The 17,442-nt window shown below is 18.7% G+C and overlaps 9 protein-coding genes across 9 annotated transcripts; 5 read left to right on the top strand and 4 right to left on the bottom strand.

Annotated features, from left to right (window-relative positions):
* Nucleotides 1-93: 93 nt before the first annotated feature.
* PADL01_1029600 (MORN repeat-containing protein 1) lies at nucleotides 94-1,188 on the bottom strand (the record flags this gene model as incomplete). Its single annotated transcript, XM_028682372.1, has 1 exon — nucleotides 94-1,188. The coding sequence occupies one exon, from the start codon at nucleotides 1,186-1,188 to the stop codon at nucleotides 94-96; it is 1,095 nt and encodes a 364-aa protein (XP_028538656.1).
* Nucleotides 1,189-2,802: 1,614 nt separating this feature from the next.
* PADL01_1029500 (conserved Plasmodium protein, unknown function) lies at nucleotides 2,803-3,522 on the top strand (the record flags this gene model as incomplete). Its single annotated transcript, XM_028682371.1, has 2 exons — nucleotides 2,803-2,933; nucleotides 3,099-3,522. The coding sequence occupies 2 exons, from the start codon at nucleotides 2,803-2,805 to the stop codon at nucleotides 3,520-3,522; spliced, it is 555 nt and encodes a 184-aa protein (XP_028538655.1).
* Nucleotides 3,523-4,295: 773 nt separating this feature from the next.
* PADL01_1029400 (25 kDa ookinete surface antigen precursor) lies at nucleotides 4,296-4,949 on the top strand (the record flags this gene model as incomplete). The annotated part of the gene is made up of 1 exon (XM_028682369.1): nucleotides 4,296-4,949. The coding sequence occupies one exon, from the start codon at nucleotides 4,296-4,298 to the stop codon at nucleotides 4,947-4,949; it is 654 nt and encodes a 217-aa protein (XP_028538654.1).
* Nucleotides 4,950-6,556: 1,607 nt separating this feature from the next.
* Nucleotides 6,557-7,213, top strand: PADL01_1029300 (28 kDa ookinete surface protein; the record flags this gene model as incomplete). The annotated part of the gene is made up of 1 exon (XM_028682368.1): nucleotides 6,557-7,213. The coding sequence occupies one exon, from the start codon at nucleotides 6,557-6,559 to the stop codon at nucleotides 7,211-7,213; it is 657 nt and encodes a 218-aa protein (XP_028538653.1).
* Nucleotides 7,214-7,597: 384 nt separating this feature from the next.
* Nucleotides 7,598-8,236, bottom strand: PADL01_1029200 (calmodulin, putative; the record flags this gene model as incomplete). Its single annotated transcript, XM_028682367.1, has 1 exon — nucleotides 7,598-8,236. The coding sequence occupies one exon, from the start codon at nucleotides 8,234-8,236 to the stop codon at nucleotides 7,598-7,600; it is 639 nt and encodes a 212-aa protein (XP_028538652.1).
* Nucleotides 8,237-8,848: 612 nt separating this feature from the next.
* On the bottom strand, nucleotides 8,849-9,631 carry PADL01_1029100 (RNA methyltransferase, putative; the record flags this gene model as incomplete). The annotated part of the gene is made up of 1 exon (XM_028682366.1): nucleotides 8,849-9,631. One exon carries the CDS (start codon nucleotides 9,629-9,631, stop codon nucleotides 8,849-8,851), a length of 783 nt encoding a protein of 260 aa, XP_028538651.1.
* A 748-nt stretch (nucleotides 9,632-10,379) lies between these two features.
* On the top strand, nucleotides 10,380-12,260 carry PADL01_1029000 (tRNA N6-adenosine threonylcarbamoyltransferase; the record flags this gene model as incomplete). Its single annotated transcript, XM_028682365.1, has 1 exon — nucleotides 10,380-12,260. One exon carries the CDS (start codon nucleotides 10,380-10,382, stop codon nucleotides 12,258-12,260), a length of 1,881 nt encoding a protein of 626 aa, XP_028538650.1.
* Nucleotides 12,261-12,752: 492 nt separating this feature from the next.
* Nucleotides 12,753-13,934, bottom strand: PADL01_1028900 (26S proteasome regulatory subunit RPN9, putative; the record flags this gene model as incomplete). The annotated part of the gene is made up of 1 exon (XM_028682364.1): nucleotides 12,753-13,934. One exon carries the CDS (start codon nucleotides 13,932-13,934, stop codon nucleotides 12,753-12,755), a length of 1,182 nt encoding a protein of 393 aa, XP_028538649.1.
* A 1,106-nt stretch (nucleotides 13,935-15,040) lies between these two features.
* PADL01_1028800 (conserved Plasmodium protein, unknown function) lies at nucleotides 15,041-16,079 on the top strand (the record flags this gene model as incomplete). Its single annotated transcript, XM_028682363.1, has 2 exons — nucleotides 15,041-15,161; nucleotides 15,469-16,079. 2 exons carry the CDS (start codon nucleotides 15,041-15,043, stop codon nucleotides 16,077-16,079), a joined length of 732 nt encoding a protein of 243 aa, XP_028538648.1.
* Between the last annotated feature and the right edge of the window lie 1,363 nt (nucleotides 16,080-17,442).

Genomic DNA, 17,442 nt, shown 5'->3' with positions numbered 1-17,442 from the left:
ATACATACATACATATATATATATATATATATATATATATATACATACATATATACTTCATTTTTTTCTTTTTGTTGTTTCCTTAATTTAAGATTACATGTCGGGGTCGTTCCAGGGAGAAGATGGGTTTAATTGAAAATTTATTACCTTTTCTAGTACACCTGCATTCCATATTCCTTGAAGTATGTGTCCATTAACAAATGTTAAAGTACCTTTTCCATGTTTTCTATTAAATTGAAAAAGTCCAGAATAGATAGAACCATCTTCTTTACATGTGAATGTGCCTATACCATGTCTATGATCATCTAACCATTCTCCTTCATATTTATTTCCATTATTATATAAAAGGATACCATAACCATTAGCTTTATCATTTTTCCATTGTCCTTTAAATTTATCACCTGAAGCATAGATTAATTCTCCTTCACCACATTTTTTAGCATATTTCCATTCACCTATATATTTATCTCCTTTACTATAAGTTAAAGTACCTTTCCCATGAACTTTATCATTTTTCCAATAACCTTCATATAATTCTCCATTAACATATGTAAGTGTTCCATATCCATTTTTCATATCATTAAACCATTCCCCTTCATATTTATTTCCATTTAAATATTTGTATATACCTTTACCTTCCATTTTCCCATCAATCCAATCACCTTCATATATACCACCATCAGCAAAAAAATAAGTACCTCTACCTTGCATTTTCCCATCTACCCAATCTCCTTCATAAGTTTCAGCTATTTTATTTTCATTACCTTTATATTTTACACATCCTTTACCGTGTCTTTTATCATTTTTCCATTCTCCTACATATATATCTCCATCTTCATAAGTATAAGTACCTCTACCATGCATCTTACCATCTAACCATTCTCCTTCATATTTATCACCATTATTATAACATAAAATACCATAACCATTTATCTTCCCATTTTCCCATTCTCCTTCATATATATTCCCACTAACAAAATTAGCAGTACCTTTACCATGTATCTTATCATCAACCCATTCACCTTCATATGTTGCACCATCAGCATAAGTAAACTTACCTTTACCTTCTCTTTTACCATATACAAAATCGCCTTCATATTTCTCATGCTGAGAATATATTAATATACCGAACCCGTGAAACAATCCGTCCTTTATATTCCCATTGTAGCAGTGCGTCACTTCAGTCATTTGAAAAAATAAAATAAAATAAAAAATAAAATAAAAAATAAAATAAAAAATAAAGAAAAAATAAAGAAAAAAATAACAAGTGCTGGTTACTTTCGGCAAAATATATTTAAACAAATATACACATACATACATACATATATATATATATATATATATATATTTATATGTTTACATAATTATACAATGTCGATTATATTTTTATACACTAGTATTTTATTTCAATTTATTTTTTTTTTTATTTTAAATATTTATTTGTTCACAAAAAAAAAAAAAAATAAATAAATAAAAACAAAAAAATAAAACAAATAAACAAATAAACAAATAAACTGTATGTATAAGTATATATATATATATATATATGTATATATTTTTATTTATATACCAACTGTATAGTAATAGAATGACTGCACTTAAATTTTCCCTCTATTTTATTTCACATGATACTACGTAGCACTGGTTATTCTATGTACACATTGCCACCTTGAAATTTTTATAAAATTTAAATCATCATCAAAATGAATGTATTAATACAATGTCGATATGCGTCAAAAAAAAAAAAAAAAAAAAAAAAAAAAAAAAAAAAATATATTAAATTATAAATATTACATATATATATATGAAAAAAATAATAACGCGCATTTATATATTATTTACATATATATTATTTTTCCCACAATATTTTATTTATCTTTATAATATATCATTCTACACTTTTATAAAAAAAAAAATAATAAAATAACTATTATTATCTTTCTTATGCGTGTATCAACATATGTGTTAATATATAATATATAATATATTTTTTTTTTTTTTTTTTTTTTTTTTTTGTGCATGTAGATTTATTGTTATATATATTTAAAAAAAAGAATAAATTTTAAATGTTAACCAGAAAAAGATATATATATAATATATATATATATATATATAAATACAAATATTCGTAGGTATAATTATTTATATGCACGTACAGGTTAAAAAAAAAAAAAATTACCTATTCAACAACTTTGTTCTACCTATATATATTCATTCACAATTTATATAAAAAATGGATCCTACTATTATTTTCTCATATATATAATATGATGTATATTATTATATGTATAAATTTCTAAAGGGAGAAAATTTTTTTAATAATATATTATCGACTTAATCACTTAATTCTATTATCATTATCATAATATTTATAAACAAACTAACATATCAATATATTATATATATATGTGAATCTTATAAAATAAAAAATTAAATGAATTATAAAACTTTCTCATCTTAAAAAAATATTACATTTTTTTTTTTTTTTTACAAAAATATTATGTTTTCATATTTTTATTTTCCCTTATATATATATATACTTTGACAATATCCTTTGAATAATACCATACTCTTTTTATATTTCATTCATCAAAAAATGTTTTCTTAATAAAGGTCATGTGATAATAAATACTTTAAAACAAACAATTATATAAATTAATATATATATATATATATATATATATATATATATATATATATGTATATGTTTATTTATTTATATAATATAATAATAACATAATTTTATATTATGCTTTTATTTTAATGTTCCAAGATATGATATAATGAATTCCCCAATTTATGATGAAGGAACAAATAAACAATGCCAAAAATATAATAAATGATTGTATTATTTATATAAGAAAATATTTTAGTTACCATGATGCAACAGTATTATTGATAGATGAACTTATAAATAACATGATAAATAATGAGTACGTTTTTTTTTTTTTCTTTTTATATATTGTATAATAAAAAATAGTTTGTCTTTTAAAATATACAAAAATAAAAAAATATTTATATATATATATATAAATATATAAAATAGCTAATATATTTATATATATTTTTTTTTTTTTTTCTTCCCTTTTTATATATAGATGTAAACCACTCGATATGATTAACCAAAAGGATGAGTTACATATACTTGTAAAAAACGAATTAAAATATGAATTTCTAAGAATCTATGAATCCTTAAAATGTACATTAAAGGATATAAATAAATGCCTTAAAAAGATAGTACAAATAAATAAACAAGTAGAAGATTATACAATTCATAACAAACTTGATATAATAAATGTGCTACAAAACTTTTTAAAAAAAACATTAATATATTTTAAACAAGATTATAAATTAAAGAGAACATTGTATCATGCAATGATTCATATTGATAAAAACTCTGATGATGAAATAAATCGTTTAAAGTTAATGTGGAAGGAAACTCCATATTTATATTTAATCATGCAAAAATTTCATCTTAATAAAATTATAACGGATTGTTCTCAATTTCTAAACAAAACATAATAAAAAAAAAAAAGAAAAAATATATATATGTACATATATACATACATATATATATATATATATATATATATATTTATATTTATACATATCATATGTATATCTATATATCCCAGCGCTTATAAATGTTGCTTGTGCAGAACATACATTCCTTTTACTAACATAAAATGCCAATTCCAAAAAAATGTTCATACACTAATTTTTATAGAAATATCAATTATATATATATATATATATTACACACACACAATTATTATTATTATTATTATTTTTTTTTTTGTACATACAAGGAATAAAAAAATATATTTTTTTTTTTTTTTTTTTTTTTTTTCCCTTTCTGTATTGATACTTAGCCTGTCTGGCTAGATATTAAACGAATATATATTTAAAAAAAAAAAAATTTAATTAATATAAAACAGTCAGTTTATATAATCATTGTTATATATACATATTATTCATTTTAATATTATTTATATTTTCAATTTTATTATTATTTTGTTAATATATAAAACATTATTATTTATGTCGTTTTTATAACCTTCAAATATTATAGCTTTTTTATTTGTAATTGTTTTTATTAGAATCTTATATAATTTCCTTGTTTTTTTCATTTTTTTCTTTTTCTTTTTTTTATTTTATTTTATTTTTCTCATTTGTTAAAATAAATTGTTGTGAAAACAAAAAAAAAAAAAAAAATAATATAATATAATAAAATAAAACTCATACCTATAAATACTTTTATTCTTTTATTCTTGTATTATTTTATTCTTTTAAAAATGAATAAGCTTTACAGTTTGTTTCTTTTCCTTTTCATTCAACTAAGCATTAAATATTATAATGCAAAGGTTACCGTGGACACTGTATGTAAAAGAGGATTTTTAATTCAGATGAGTGGACATTTGGAATGTAAATGTGAGAATGATTTGGTTTTATTAAATGAAGAAACATGTGAAGAAAAAGTTCTTAAATGTGATGAAAAGACTGTAAATAAACCATGTGGAGATTTTTCCAAATGTATTAAAATAGATGGTAATCCAATTTCATACGCTTGTAAATGTAATCTTGGATATGATATGGTAAATAATGTTTGTATACCAAATGAATGTAAAAATGTAACTTGTGGTAACGGTAAATGTATATTAGATACAAGCAATCCTGTTAAAACTGGAGTATGCTCATGTGATATAGGCAAAGTTCCCAATGCAGAAGATAAAAATAAATGCTCAAAAGATGGAGAAACCACATGCACATTAAAATGCTTAAAAGAAAATGAAACATGTAAAGCTGTTAATGGAATTTATAAATGTGATTGTCAAGATGGATTCATAATGGATAATGAAAGTTCTGTATGTACTGCTTTTTCAGTATATAACATTTTAAATTTAAGCATTATTTTTATACTATTTTCAGTATGTTCTTTTATAATATAAATATTATAAAAACATTTATATTTTTAGAATGATACAGTTTTTAAGGTTAAAACACTTTTTACAGTTATGAATAATTAATTGGACTTTTATATGTATTACTATTATTATTAATATTGTTATTTATCGTTATGCTTTTTTTTTTTTATTACTATTATTTTTTTTTTTTTTTATATATATATATATATATTTTTTTTTTTTTTTTTTTTTTTTTGATTAATTGCTACAAAATGAATAATTATTTATTATAATATAATAAATATATTTATACATCAAATTATATTAAAAAAGCTTTCTCTGAACATGGAAAAATTATAATTTCTTATAAGACAAAAAAAAAATACCATGAACTCTAATAAAATGGTAACACAATATTAGAATTTAACATGTTCAGAAAGATATCAACTGGATACAAAATAAAATACAAATAAAAGTGACGAAAACTATGTCATTATAATATATAAATATATATATATTATAACTATTCATTGTGAAAATAAGTTCCATAGAATCATTATATATATGTTATATAAAATAAAAGGTACAAAGAAATAAAAATATTATATAATATTTCTTTTTTTTTTATTTTTTTTTTTTTTTTTTTTTTTTTTATAATTCTTCTACTTTTTTTAATTAGCTAGCTCGTAAATTTCTCTCATCGCTAGTCGTTTTATAGTTGTCTAATTTTTTTTTTTTTTTTTTTTTTCCAATATTAATTTATTATATATATTATCTTACATATAATATTATTTCTTTTAATTTTATTTCATATATTTAGCTCCTCAAAATTCTTCCCCTTTTTTGACACCATTATTTTTTCCTATCCTTCAAATAAAGGAATAATAGAAGTTTTCAATGTAGAACAATATTGAAATATGTATTAATTGAAATATTTTGATGACCTGTTCATGCATTTGAACAGGATAATTACAATATTAATTATGAAATGATAATAGATAAAAAAAAATATAATATAAAAATTAAAATGTATTAAAACTTGCACACATGACTCTATATATAATAATATATTTTGATTTTTTTTTTTTTTATATTAAAATATACATTTATTATGTAAATACATTTTAATGAATCTTTAAATATATATATATATATATATGTGTGTTCCTTTTAAAATTTATAGTAATAAAAACTTTTTTAAATATTAACAAGCTATATTTCATATTTAGTAAGTTACCTTACTAGGACATGTTCTTTCCAATATTTTTCTGAACACATATTTATTTACATAGGGGGAAAATATATATATATATATATATATATTTTATTGATTTAAAAATTATGTATATATATTCATAAAAAATAATATTAAAATAAATAAATAAAGATCTATATTTATATGTAAAAAAGAACAAGATTTTTAAGAATAAATAAATTATATATACTTAAAAAATGTTGTCGTAGATCTTATTTATTTGTGTTTTTTTTTTATTGTCAATTTGTCTTAAATATAAATTAATATTGTGAGCAAAGTATATAAATTGTAAATTCTTTTTTTTTTTTTTTTTTTTTTTTTTTAAATTTCATATATTTATATATATGTACATTATTAATAATTACTTATTATTTAATATTTTTTATATTTTTATACAATGAATACATATTTTAAGATATTTCTTTTTTTTTTTATTCAACTTTACATAACGTTGAATAAAGCTAAGGTTACTGAAAATACGATATGTAAATATGGTTATTTAATTCAGATGAGTAATCATTATGAATGTAAGTGTAATGAAGGATATGTATTAGTAAATGAGGATACATGTGGAAAAAAGGTAGTCTGTGATAAAGATGAAAATCTATTTAGAGCTTGTGACGAATACGCTTATTGTTTCGATATAGGATATAAAAATAATGAAAAACAGATAAAATGTATGTGTAGAACAGAATATACTTTAACTGATGGAGTATGTGTTCCTAACGTTTGTCGAGATAAAGTATGTGGCAAAGGAAAATGTATTGTAGATCCTTCAAATTCTTTAACATATACATGCTCATGCAATATAGGTACTATAATTAACCAGAATAAATTATGTGATACACAAGGTGATACACCATGTTCATTAAAATGTGAAGAAAATGAAATGTGTACATTAGAAGGAAATTATTATACATGTAAAGAAGATCCTTCATCTAATGGAGGAGGAAATAATGTTGAACAGCCTAATACATCATATAGTATAATAAACGGAGCAACACTAATACAGGTTTTGATTATATGCACAATGTTTATTAAATTATTAATATAAAATATATATATATATATATATATATATATGGTCATGTGATTTTTATCTTATTTTTTGAAATGTTCTTCTATAATTATTTTATGTTCGATGATTCAACAAATTATATATGACATATAATACATTGCATAAAAAAAAATACATATTATATATATATATATATATGCTTATATTTATTTATATCGTTTAATTGTTTAAACCTAATTAAAACACATAATATATTAATTGTGCAAAAAAAAAAATATTATTTTCTTAAAAAATCAAAGTTACATATATATGTGAACATAATAATAACATAATTTATATTTAATATGGACAAGTAAAAAATATAAAAAAGATATAATATATATATATATATATATATATAATGTTTTATATTTTTTCACATTAAGATAAATTTTTTATCATTTTTGACAAAATAACATAATCAATTGTATCTTTGTTTTTGGAATTTATGGAATCCAAAAACAATTTAAAGTCCTCTTCTGTAATTTTTTCATCAGAATTTGTTAGCATATATTTTAATTTCTCGATATCCATATAACCCTTATTTTCATTATCAAATATTTGAAAATATTTAATTAAATCATGTAATGATATAGGTTGAGAATATATATTCATAAAAATTTTTAAAAATTGTTCAAAATTAATATGTTTTTTATTTATTATTTTTTGATTTAAATGATCATTATTTTTAATTAAATTATTTTGTGTTTTTTCTTCATTATTTTTTATATTATTAATTTTGGATATTAAATTTTTAATATCAACTTTTTTGTTTACATTATTAAAAGATTTATTATTTTTTTCTTCATTATCCTTTTGGTCTTTAACACATTCATCTATACCATCTTCAAAATGCTTATTAATTATTTCATCCAAATCTTTTTCACTTATTGTTTGTCCTAAGACACGTATGAGTATTTTAAATTCTTCTGCGCTAATTTTTTTATCATTATTGTTATCAATTAAGTTAAAATTTTTTTCAAACAAATCAATTTTGTCTTCTGGGAAATTCACCTGCATATTATATTCACAAATAGGGAAGAAAAATAAAAAAAAAATATATATATATAATATATTGTGGTTATAACATACCTTTATCATATAATATATAAATATATATATATATATAATATATATTTAACAGGTACATTATTTTGGTCTGCATATTTTTTTTTTTTTTTTTTTTTTTTTTTTTTTTCTTTTATCTTAAATGCATTCAGCTCATATCAAATATTTAAAAAAGCGTTAATGTGCATTAACAAATTATATACTGTTTTATTCTTTTATATATGATACGAATAATAATTTACGTTGAAATAAATAAAAATAAATTATTATATATACAAATCTAGGACGTATTTATTACACCTATGTGTACATTCATTTTATTATTTTTTTAATTTTCTTTGTTTGTGTAAAATATTTAAAAATTATAATAATTGTAGAAAAAAAAAAAAAAAAAAAAATAAGATAAAAACAAAAAAATATTAAAAAAAAAATATATATATATAATAATATATATTGTTTAATTTGAATTAGTTATTGTATTGCATAATAACATTTACATATATATATATATATATATATATATATATATATGTATGTATGATATAGTTAATATATATATTTTCATCATATGAAGTTTTCCAATGATATGATATGATTTTCAATTTTTTTCTGAGATCTTAAGGATCTTTTAAAATGTATTTGTTTCAACATATCATCAGTTGGATTTAAATATTTCTGCAATTTATTCATTTTTTTTTGTACAATAAATTTTTTATTTTGTATTTCAGCTTGTTCATAATTTGCCCACACAGCAAAATTTTGTAAAATAATAGCACACGATACAGATACGTTTAATGAAGCAGTACCTTTTCCATATTGTGGAATATAAATAATTTTGTCACATATTTTTAAAACATTATCATGAATCCCTGTTCCTTCATTTCCAAATAAAAAAGCAGTATCCTTATTTTCATAAGGATTTGTAGTAATAGATAAAGCATTCTCAGTAATTTCACATGCATATAATAATATATCATTTTTTTTTAAATATTCTTTTAATTCATAAATATTATCAAAATATTCTATAGTTATATAATCATATGTACCCATATTACCAAAAAAATTTATTTCTTTCTTTCTTTTACCAACAATAAATATTTTATGAACATTAAAAGCAACACAACTTCGAACTATACTTCCCACATTTTTCTTCTTTCCTATGTTATATATAACAACATATATTTTAATTTTTTCATCTGAATCTTTTTTTTTTAAATTATTATTTATACATGATATGATACTCATACCTTTGTCATTTATATCTCCATTTGTAGGTAAATTATCATCATTACAATTTTTTTTTTCTTCTTTCATATTATTTAAAGTCATACTTGTTAATATATACATATATTCATATATAGAATATGTATTTTACTTTATCTGCAACATCTTCCTATTTTTATTGGATCAACCCCCAAAAAAAAATGCATGAATTTTTTTTATCTTAACGGAATAATAAATATAAATAAATATATATATATATATATATATATATATAGAATATGTTTCTATTTTATTTTATCATAATATATATCCTTTAGCCATATTTGCTATTACTATAAACATTTTAATTTTTTTTAAAAAGAAAAATTCATTGCTATAATAGAAAATATGGGATAATATATAAAAACGAAGGATAAAATAATTTTACATATTTTATTATTATATATATATATATATACATTATGCAAAATATTTTTATATTTTTATAATTTCTTATATATTTTACCTGTAAGGTATATGTTGGAATGAACTGTAGATTTTAAAATATACATATATGTATGTATATTATATATTAATAACACTTTATATTACATATATATGATGATAAATTATAAAAGAATAATAATAGTAGTAATAACAAAATATGTTACTATAATATAAAAAATTATTATGGTATAAATATTGTGGTTACTTCCTTTTTTTTTTTTTTTTTTTTTTTTTATGAAAAATATTTCTCATTTTAATTAGATTTTTTCAAAGATATGTTATAATAAGTGGGAATAAATAAAAATATATACATATATATATATATATATATATATATACATATATTTATTTTTATTTTATTTTTAATTTTTTATATTTTTACAGTATGGAGGTTAACAAAAAAGAGAATGGGAAGAAATATATTTTAGGCATAGAAGGGAGCGCGAATAAATTGGGCATAAGTATTATAAATGAAGATATGAATATATTAATAAATATGAGAAGGACATATATATCTGAAATAGGATGTGGATTTATACCTAGAGAAATTAGTGCTCATCATAAATATTATATAATAGATATGATAAAGAATTGTTTAAAAAAATTAAATATAAAAATAAGTGATATTACCTTAATATGTTACACAAAAGGCCCAGGTATAGGATCAGCTCTTTATATAGGTTATAATGTAGCAAAAATTTTATATTCTTATTTTAATATACCAGTGGTTGGAGTTAATCATTGTATTGCTCATATAGAAATGGGTATATATATAACAAAATTATATAACCCTATAGTTCTTTATGTAAGTGGAAGTAATACACAAATTATTTATTATAATGATCATAAAAAGAAATATGAAATTATAGGAGAAACATTAGATATTGCCATAGGTAATGTTATTGATCGATCAGCAAGAATTTTAAAAATTTCAAATGCACCCTCACCAGGATATAATGTAGAACTCTTAGCTAGAAAAAAATATCTACTAAATATTTTGAAAAAAAAAAAAAATAATAAAAGTAATATGAAACAAGAACAAGAAGCCAAAGATAATAATATCAACACAGATGAATTAAATGATAAACAAATGAATGATAATAAAAAAAGTGAAGACTTTACAGAATTATTATTCTTTCCTTATACTATTAAAGGTATGGATATATCTTTTAGTGGTTACGATTTTTATATTACCAAATATTTTTGCAAATATATGAATAAAAAGTCTAAAGCTCTAAATAAGGAGGGAAAAAAAATGGTCGATCAAAGTTGTCATGAAAAAGGTAAGGATAAACAAAATGGTAATAAAATAAAATATAATGAAAAGAAACACAAAGACGAAGAAGACAAAGAAGAAGAAGACAAAGACGAAGAAGACAATGACGAAGAAGACAAAGACGAAGAAGACAATGAAGAAGAAAACAAAGACGAAGAAGACAATGAAGAATATAAAAAGTATACACATAACGAAAGAAATAAAAAATGTAAAATACAAAAAATAAGTGAACAAACAATTCATGTTAATCAAAATGAAGTAGAAAAAGAAAACTTTGAACATACCCAACTTTTAAATGATAACAAAAAAATTGATGATGATATGCTTAAAGAAAATATAGATAATTATCATAATAATGTAAAAGATGACATTCAAGATAATCATAAAGGTAAAGTGCAAAATATAAATGATGATGATAATAATAGTAATACTCTTCAAAATAATAATAAATTGTTTTATGTTGCTGGTCTTAAAGGTAATTCCTACTATGAAGATAATATAATTTTTGAAAGTGAAGATAAAGAAAACTATGGAGAAAATGACCAATATAATGATGATAATTGTTCTATTGAAACTGCTAGTGATTTCTATGAAAAAAGTTTAAATGAAGAAGAACATGATATAATTAATCTTACAGATGAAGAAAAGAGAAAAATACAAATATGTTATAGCTTACAACATCATATTTTTAGTATGCTTATTGAAATTACAGAAAGAGCTATAGCATTTACAAATAGTAAAGAGGTTATAATTGTAGGAGGAGTTGGATGTAATTTATTTCTTCAGAATATGATGAAAAAAATGGCTAAACAAAAAAATATTAAAATTGGATTCATGGATCATAGTTATTGTGTTGATAATGGAGCTATGATTGCATATACGGGTTATTTAGAATATATACATGCAAAAAATAAAGACATATATAATTTTAATAATATAACCATTCATCAGAGATATCGAACTGATGATGTATTTGTAACATGGAAATGATCTATATTAATAAATTATACAAAAATATATATATATATTTATATATATATATATTTTTTTGTAAAGCATATTTGTATATATGACTACAATGTTATATATAAAATATTATGTTGATAATATTGCTGAATGGTATAATATAAAAAAATAATCAATTATATACATATATACATATGTATATGTCTAAGTTATTTTATTTTTTAAAATTGTTTATATTTGCATGTATATACATTTTATATTTAAAGGAAAAAAATAAAAACATACATATAACATATATATAACATATATATATAATTGTATATGGTATACATTTGACATATGTATTAAAAAATATATATATATAATACATTTTAAAAAAAAAAATTTTTCTTGTTTCGCTTTTAATAAAAAAAAATAAAGATATTAATGATATCAAAATTAAGATATTGATGATATCAAAATAAAGATATTAATCATATCAATATATATATATTGATGTTATCAATATAAATATATTCACGATATCAATAATTCGACTGATAAGTCTTCCATATATGTTATGAGGTTTTTAGAATTGTTGATCCATTTATCTATACTTTCTTTCATAAAATAAATTTTTTCATTATTAAGTACTCTTGGTTTGACCCATGTAATTTTAACAGTTTTTTGAATTTCATCAATTTTGCATTTAATAATATTTTTACTTTTGGCTGTAATTAGCATTTTTTCAACTTCATTGATATTTATTTTACAGTGTTGTGCGATTTCATTAAATGTGATATCTTCTCTTTGTTTTTTTTTTTTGAAAGCTAGATCCATTAATGCTAGTAGTGTCATTTTTTTGAGCATATTATGTTGATAATTTTTTAGAATACAATTATTAATATTATAATTATATTTTTCAATAGTTTCATTAAAAGCATTAATATTACCTTCATTATATATATATATTAATTCATATAGCCAATTAGTTTCTTCATTATTTTTTATACATACATTTATTAAAGGTAATTGTATAATTTCACCAATATTATAAACATTTTCACTAATAATAGAATGCATACATATATATGTTCCAATATCTATTTTATCATTATCATTTAAATCATTTAATGGTGTATATGCTAAATATAACAGTGCATATTTTACATATAAATCTGATTTTTTTAAAGCTTTATAATAACACATTAATGCATAATTATAAAATTTATGAGCTACTATATTTATACCTATAACTCCTTGTAACATATTTTTTGTATTTTCAATTTCTATTTCACAATTTTTATAATCTTCTAATTCTATATATTTTAATATTAAAATACATCTATATATTATTATAGCATCCTTATCATTTTCTAAATTCTTTTCAGATTCTTTTATATATTCTATTGTCCATTTTGCATCAAAATTTACTGTTACTATATATAATAATTCAGCATATATCGTCTTTTTTAATTTTGTTATTAATGGTGATAAATATGTATAAAATAAACGAAATTTATCTATCAATTCCACATTTTTATTATTTACAAATTTCTGAACTTCTAATGTTAATTCATGATGAAGTTTCTTCTCTTTGCAATTCTTTATTTCTTCCATATCCATAAATTCATATTTCCCTTTTAATTCTTTCAAAAGAATTTCTTCATTTTCGTTTAAATATTTATTAATATGACTATATTGATCCATTTCACTCATCTTTTGCTATACTCAAAGGGCAGCACTATGTTATATAAATAAATATAAATGTAAAAATATATATATATATATATATATTTATTTATATATATATATTATACTCTTTAGCACATAAATGAATGCCTTTAAATAAATATATTCTTTTTTTTAAAGGAATAATTATATACATACAACAATATGTTTATCAAATATTTATATAATAACAATTAACCTATTAAACTTCAAACATACAGAAACGTCGTAAATGTATATTTATTTTTAAAAAATTATATGATATTATAAAAGCAATACATTATAAATATATAATATATATATTATATTGTATTGTATTTATTATATGCTAAAAAAAAAAAAACAAAATTATAAAATACAAAATGTTAATATTTTACCAAAAAAAATAAACTATTTTTTAATCTTAATCTTGTATACAATATTAATGTTCATATAAATTTATATATATTATATATATATTTTTAATTGAAAAGAAAAATATATATTAATTTATAAATATACACATATAATAATATTTAATAAAAAAAAAAAAATGGAATAAATGGAATAAATGAACTAAATGTTAATATTATTTTGTTCTTAAAATATTAAAAATTTTAAATATTTTCAAAAATATAATAATATATATAAAAAATAATACATTATATATATTATATATATGTATTATATATATAATATATTTTATATGTATATATTTTTTTTTTTGTTTTAAGGTTAATATTTTTTTCTTTTTAACTGTGATTTATATATTATAGCCTAATATTTACATATATATTTATATATATAATTTATTTATATATATATAAAAGAAAAAAATTCTAAACCGATCATAAAATATAATATAATATAATATAATATAGTTTGGTATTATTATTTTTTTTAAATATATAATAATGACCATTTTGCATGAATAAAACGGTACATTCTAATTTAATTTAAATACAGGTTAAAGAAGAAAAAAAAAAAAAAAAAATCAAACTAAATTTATAAGAATTATATAACCTTTTAATCATCTTTGTATGTATTAATTAATTTTTTTCTTTATATTTACAACTATATTTTTGTATTATTATTAAAATAAAAAAAATAACATAATGGAAGAAAAGGAAAATTTAAGGTATAACCACGAAAATAATATAGGAACAGAAATTCCTCTCAAAAGAAATAAAAAAGAAATTGAATCGTTAGCATATTCTTTAAAGAAAAATATAAAAAGTAAATAAATAAAAATAAATACATACATATATTATATATTTTTATATGTGTGCTATGTCCCTTCTTTTTCGAGCACAAAAAAATATAATGAAGTACATATTGATAATAGATGATATACGGTTATACTATTTATTCCACATTTTATTTATTGTTCATTATATAAATATAAAAAAAAGGAAAGACTTCTCATTCTTAAAGAAATTGTATGTGTCAACATATTCGCATTATAAAAAAAAATAAAAACACACATATATATATATATATATATATTTATTTATTTATTTCCTTTTTTTTCGCGTATGCTCAGGCAATGACGAATTGCACAATAGAGCATATTATTTCTTTTCCCCTGATGATATATTAGATAAAATAATTTTCAATCTGTGTAAATATGTTCCAAAAAATCAACATATACTAGATAAAAATGAACATTTTGATAAGTATCAAAGTTCAAATAATTTCTCTTATATAACATCATCTAATACAGACAGTTGGAATGATCCAACTATTTTTGATGATATAAGTTTTGATGAAGAAGGAAAAAAAGAAATAATAAAAAAAAATAAAAATGATCAAAAAAATAAACAAATTTATACAAACAAAATTGATATTTATTTGCCTATTAATAGTCATAATAAACATATCAATACATGTTGTGTAGAATGGTTAGGATATGTAAATGAAGCTAACGGTTATGCTGCCATTAAAATGCTAAATCCTTTTATTTCTCAGGAATATTATACATATGTCAATAGACTAGTTTATTTTTTATTTATGAAGACCAATTATTATGGAATAGAAAATTTTTTACATCATCACAATTTTGTTAACAAAGATGTACCACTATATATGAAATGTAAAAATAAATTATGCATAAAGTTATCGCATATAAATGTTTCGAATGATTTATATCTTTAAGGTTTTTTTTATGATATTACTTCAAATTAATAAGGATAATAAATGATATTTGTACAAACATATATATATATATATATATATATATATATATATATGAATAAACGATTAATATGTTTCTTAAAAAAATATATTTTTATCATGTTCATCATTATTCGTAAAAATGTCTTATAAATGGAATGAAATATTAGAATTGATCTTTTCATACTATATTTTTACCTGACCTGTTCATATTTTATTATATATATATATATATATATATATATATTTTTTTTTTTTTTTTTTTGGCAAATTGGCTATATGGTTGTGATATTTTAACAAGGTAGCTTTTTTTTTTTTTTTTTTTTTTTTTTTTCATTTTATGATCCTTTTATAATTAAGAGAAATAAAAAAAAAAAAAAAAAAAAAAAAACATAAAATTAGCTACCTGTTCTAGCAATAGAGAAATATTATATTTTCAATAAGACCAACTCATTTATAAAATTTTATACATATTGACCCAAAAAGAAGAAAAAAATAAACATGAGGAATATAATATATATATATATATATATATATATATATATATATGTATTATTATATATATTTCCCTTTTTATGGTAATACAAAAAGATTCACATATTTAAAAATAAAAGAGCACACATGTGTTTTATATTAATTGGGTATTTAATAATTAGTTACTACAACGATAATATACATTATTATGGAAAAAATAGAAATTTATTATAATATTTTGTTTATAAATAAAATAAATAATAATTTTTATGCATTGAATATGATACATATAAATATATTATAAAAATATATAAAAGTATACATAAAATAATATTTATAATAATTTAATATAAAAGATGTATTTTTTTAAAAATATAATATATTTATATATATTATTTTTTTTTATATAATATATATTTTATTATATTATAAAAAAATGGATAAATACTATATAAATAAAAATTCATTGGCATCTTAAAATAATACAACATTATTATATAATAAATATATATTATATATATAAATATAATATATATATATATAATATATTACATTTTTTTTTCTTTATATTTCATCCATTTATATATATATATATATGCACGAAATTTTAAATATTTAATATTTTCTTTATATAAAGAATTTTATGGAAAGGTTAAAAAAAGAAGTACATATTAAAAAAAAAAAAAAAAAGTTCATTTTATATAATTCAAAAAGAAAGAAGAAATTATTTATAAAACTTAATTAATTATATTATTTACATATATATTAATATATATATATATAATATTTTATTTATTATATATGTACGAACAAATAAAAAAAAAAAAAATTTTTATTTCTTAATTAAAATTATATAATATATATATTTATA

The sequence above is a fragment of the Plasmodium sp. gorilla clade G2 genome (genome assembly GCF_900097015.1).
Source record: "Plasmodium sp. gorilla clade G2 genome assembly, chromosome: 10".
NCBI classification, from domain to species: Eukaryota; Apicomplexa; class Aconoidasida; order Haemosporida; family Plasmodiidae; genus Plasmodium; species Plasmodium adleri (nom. inval.).
This window is presented reverse-complemented; position numbering and strand designations above follow the sequence as displayed.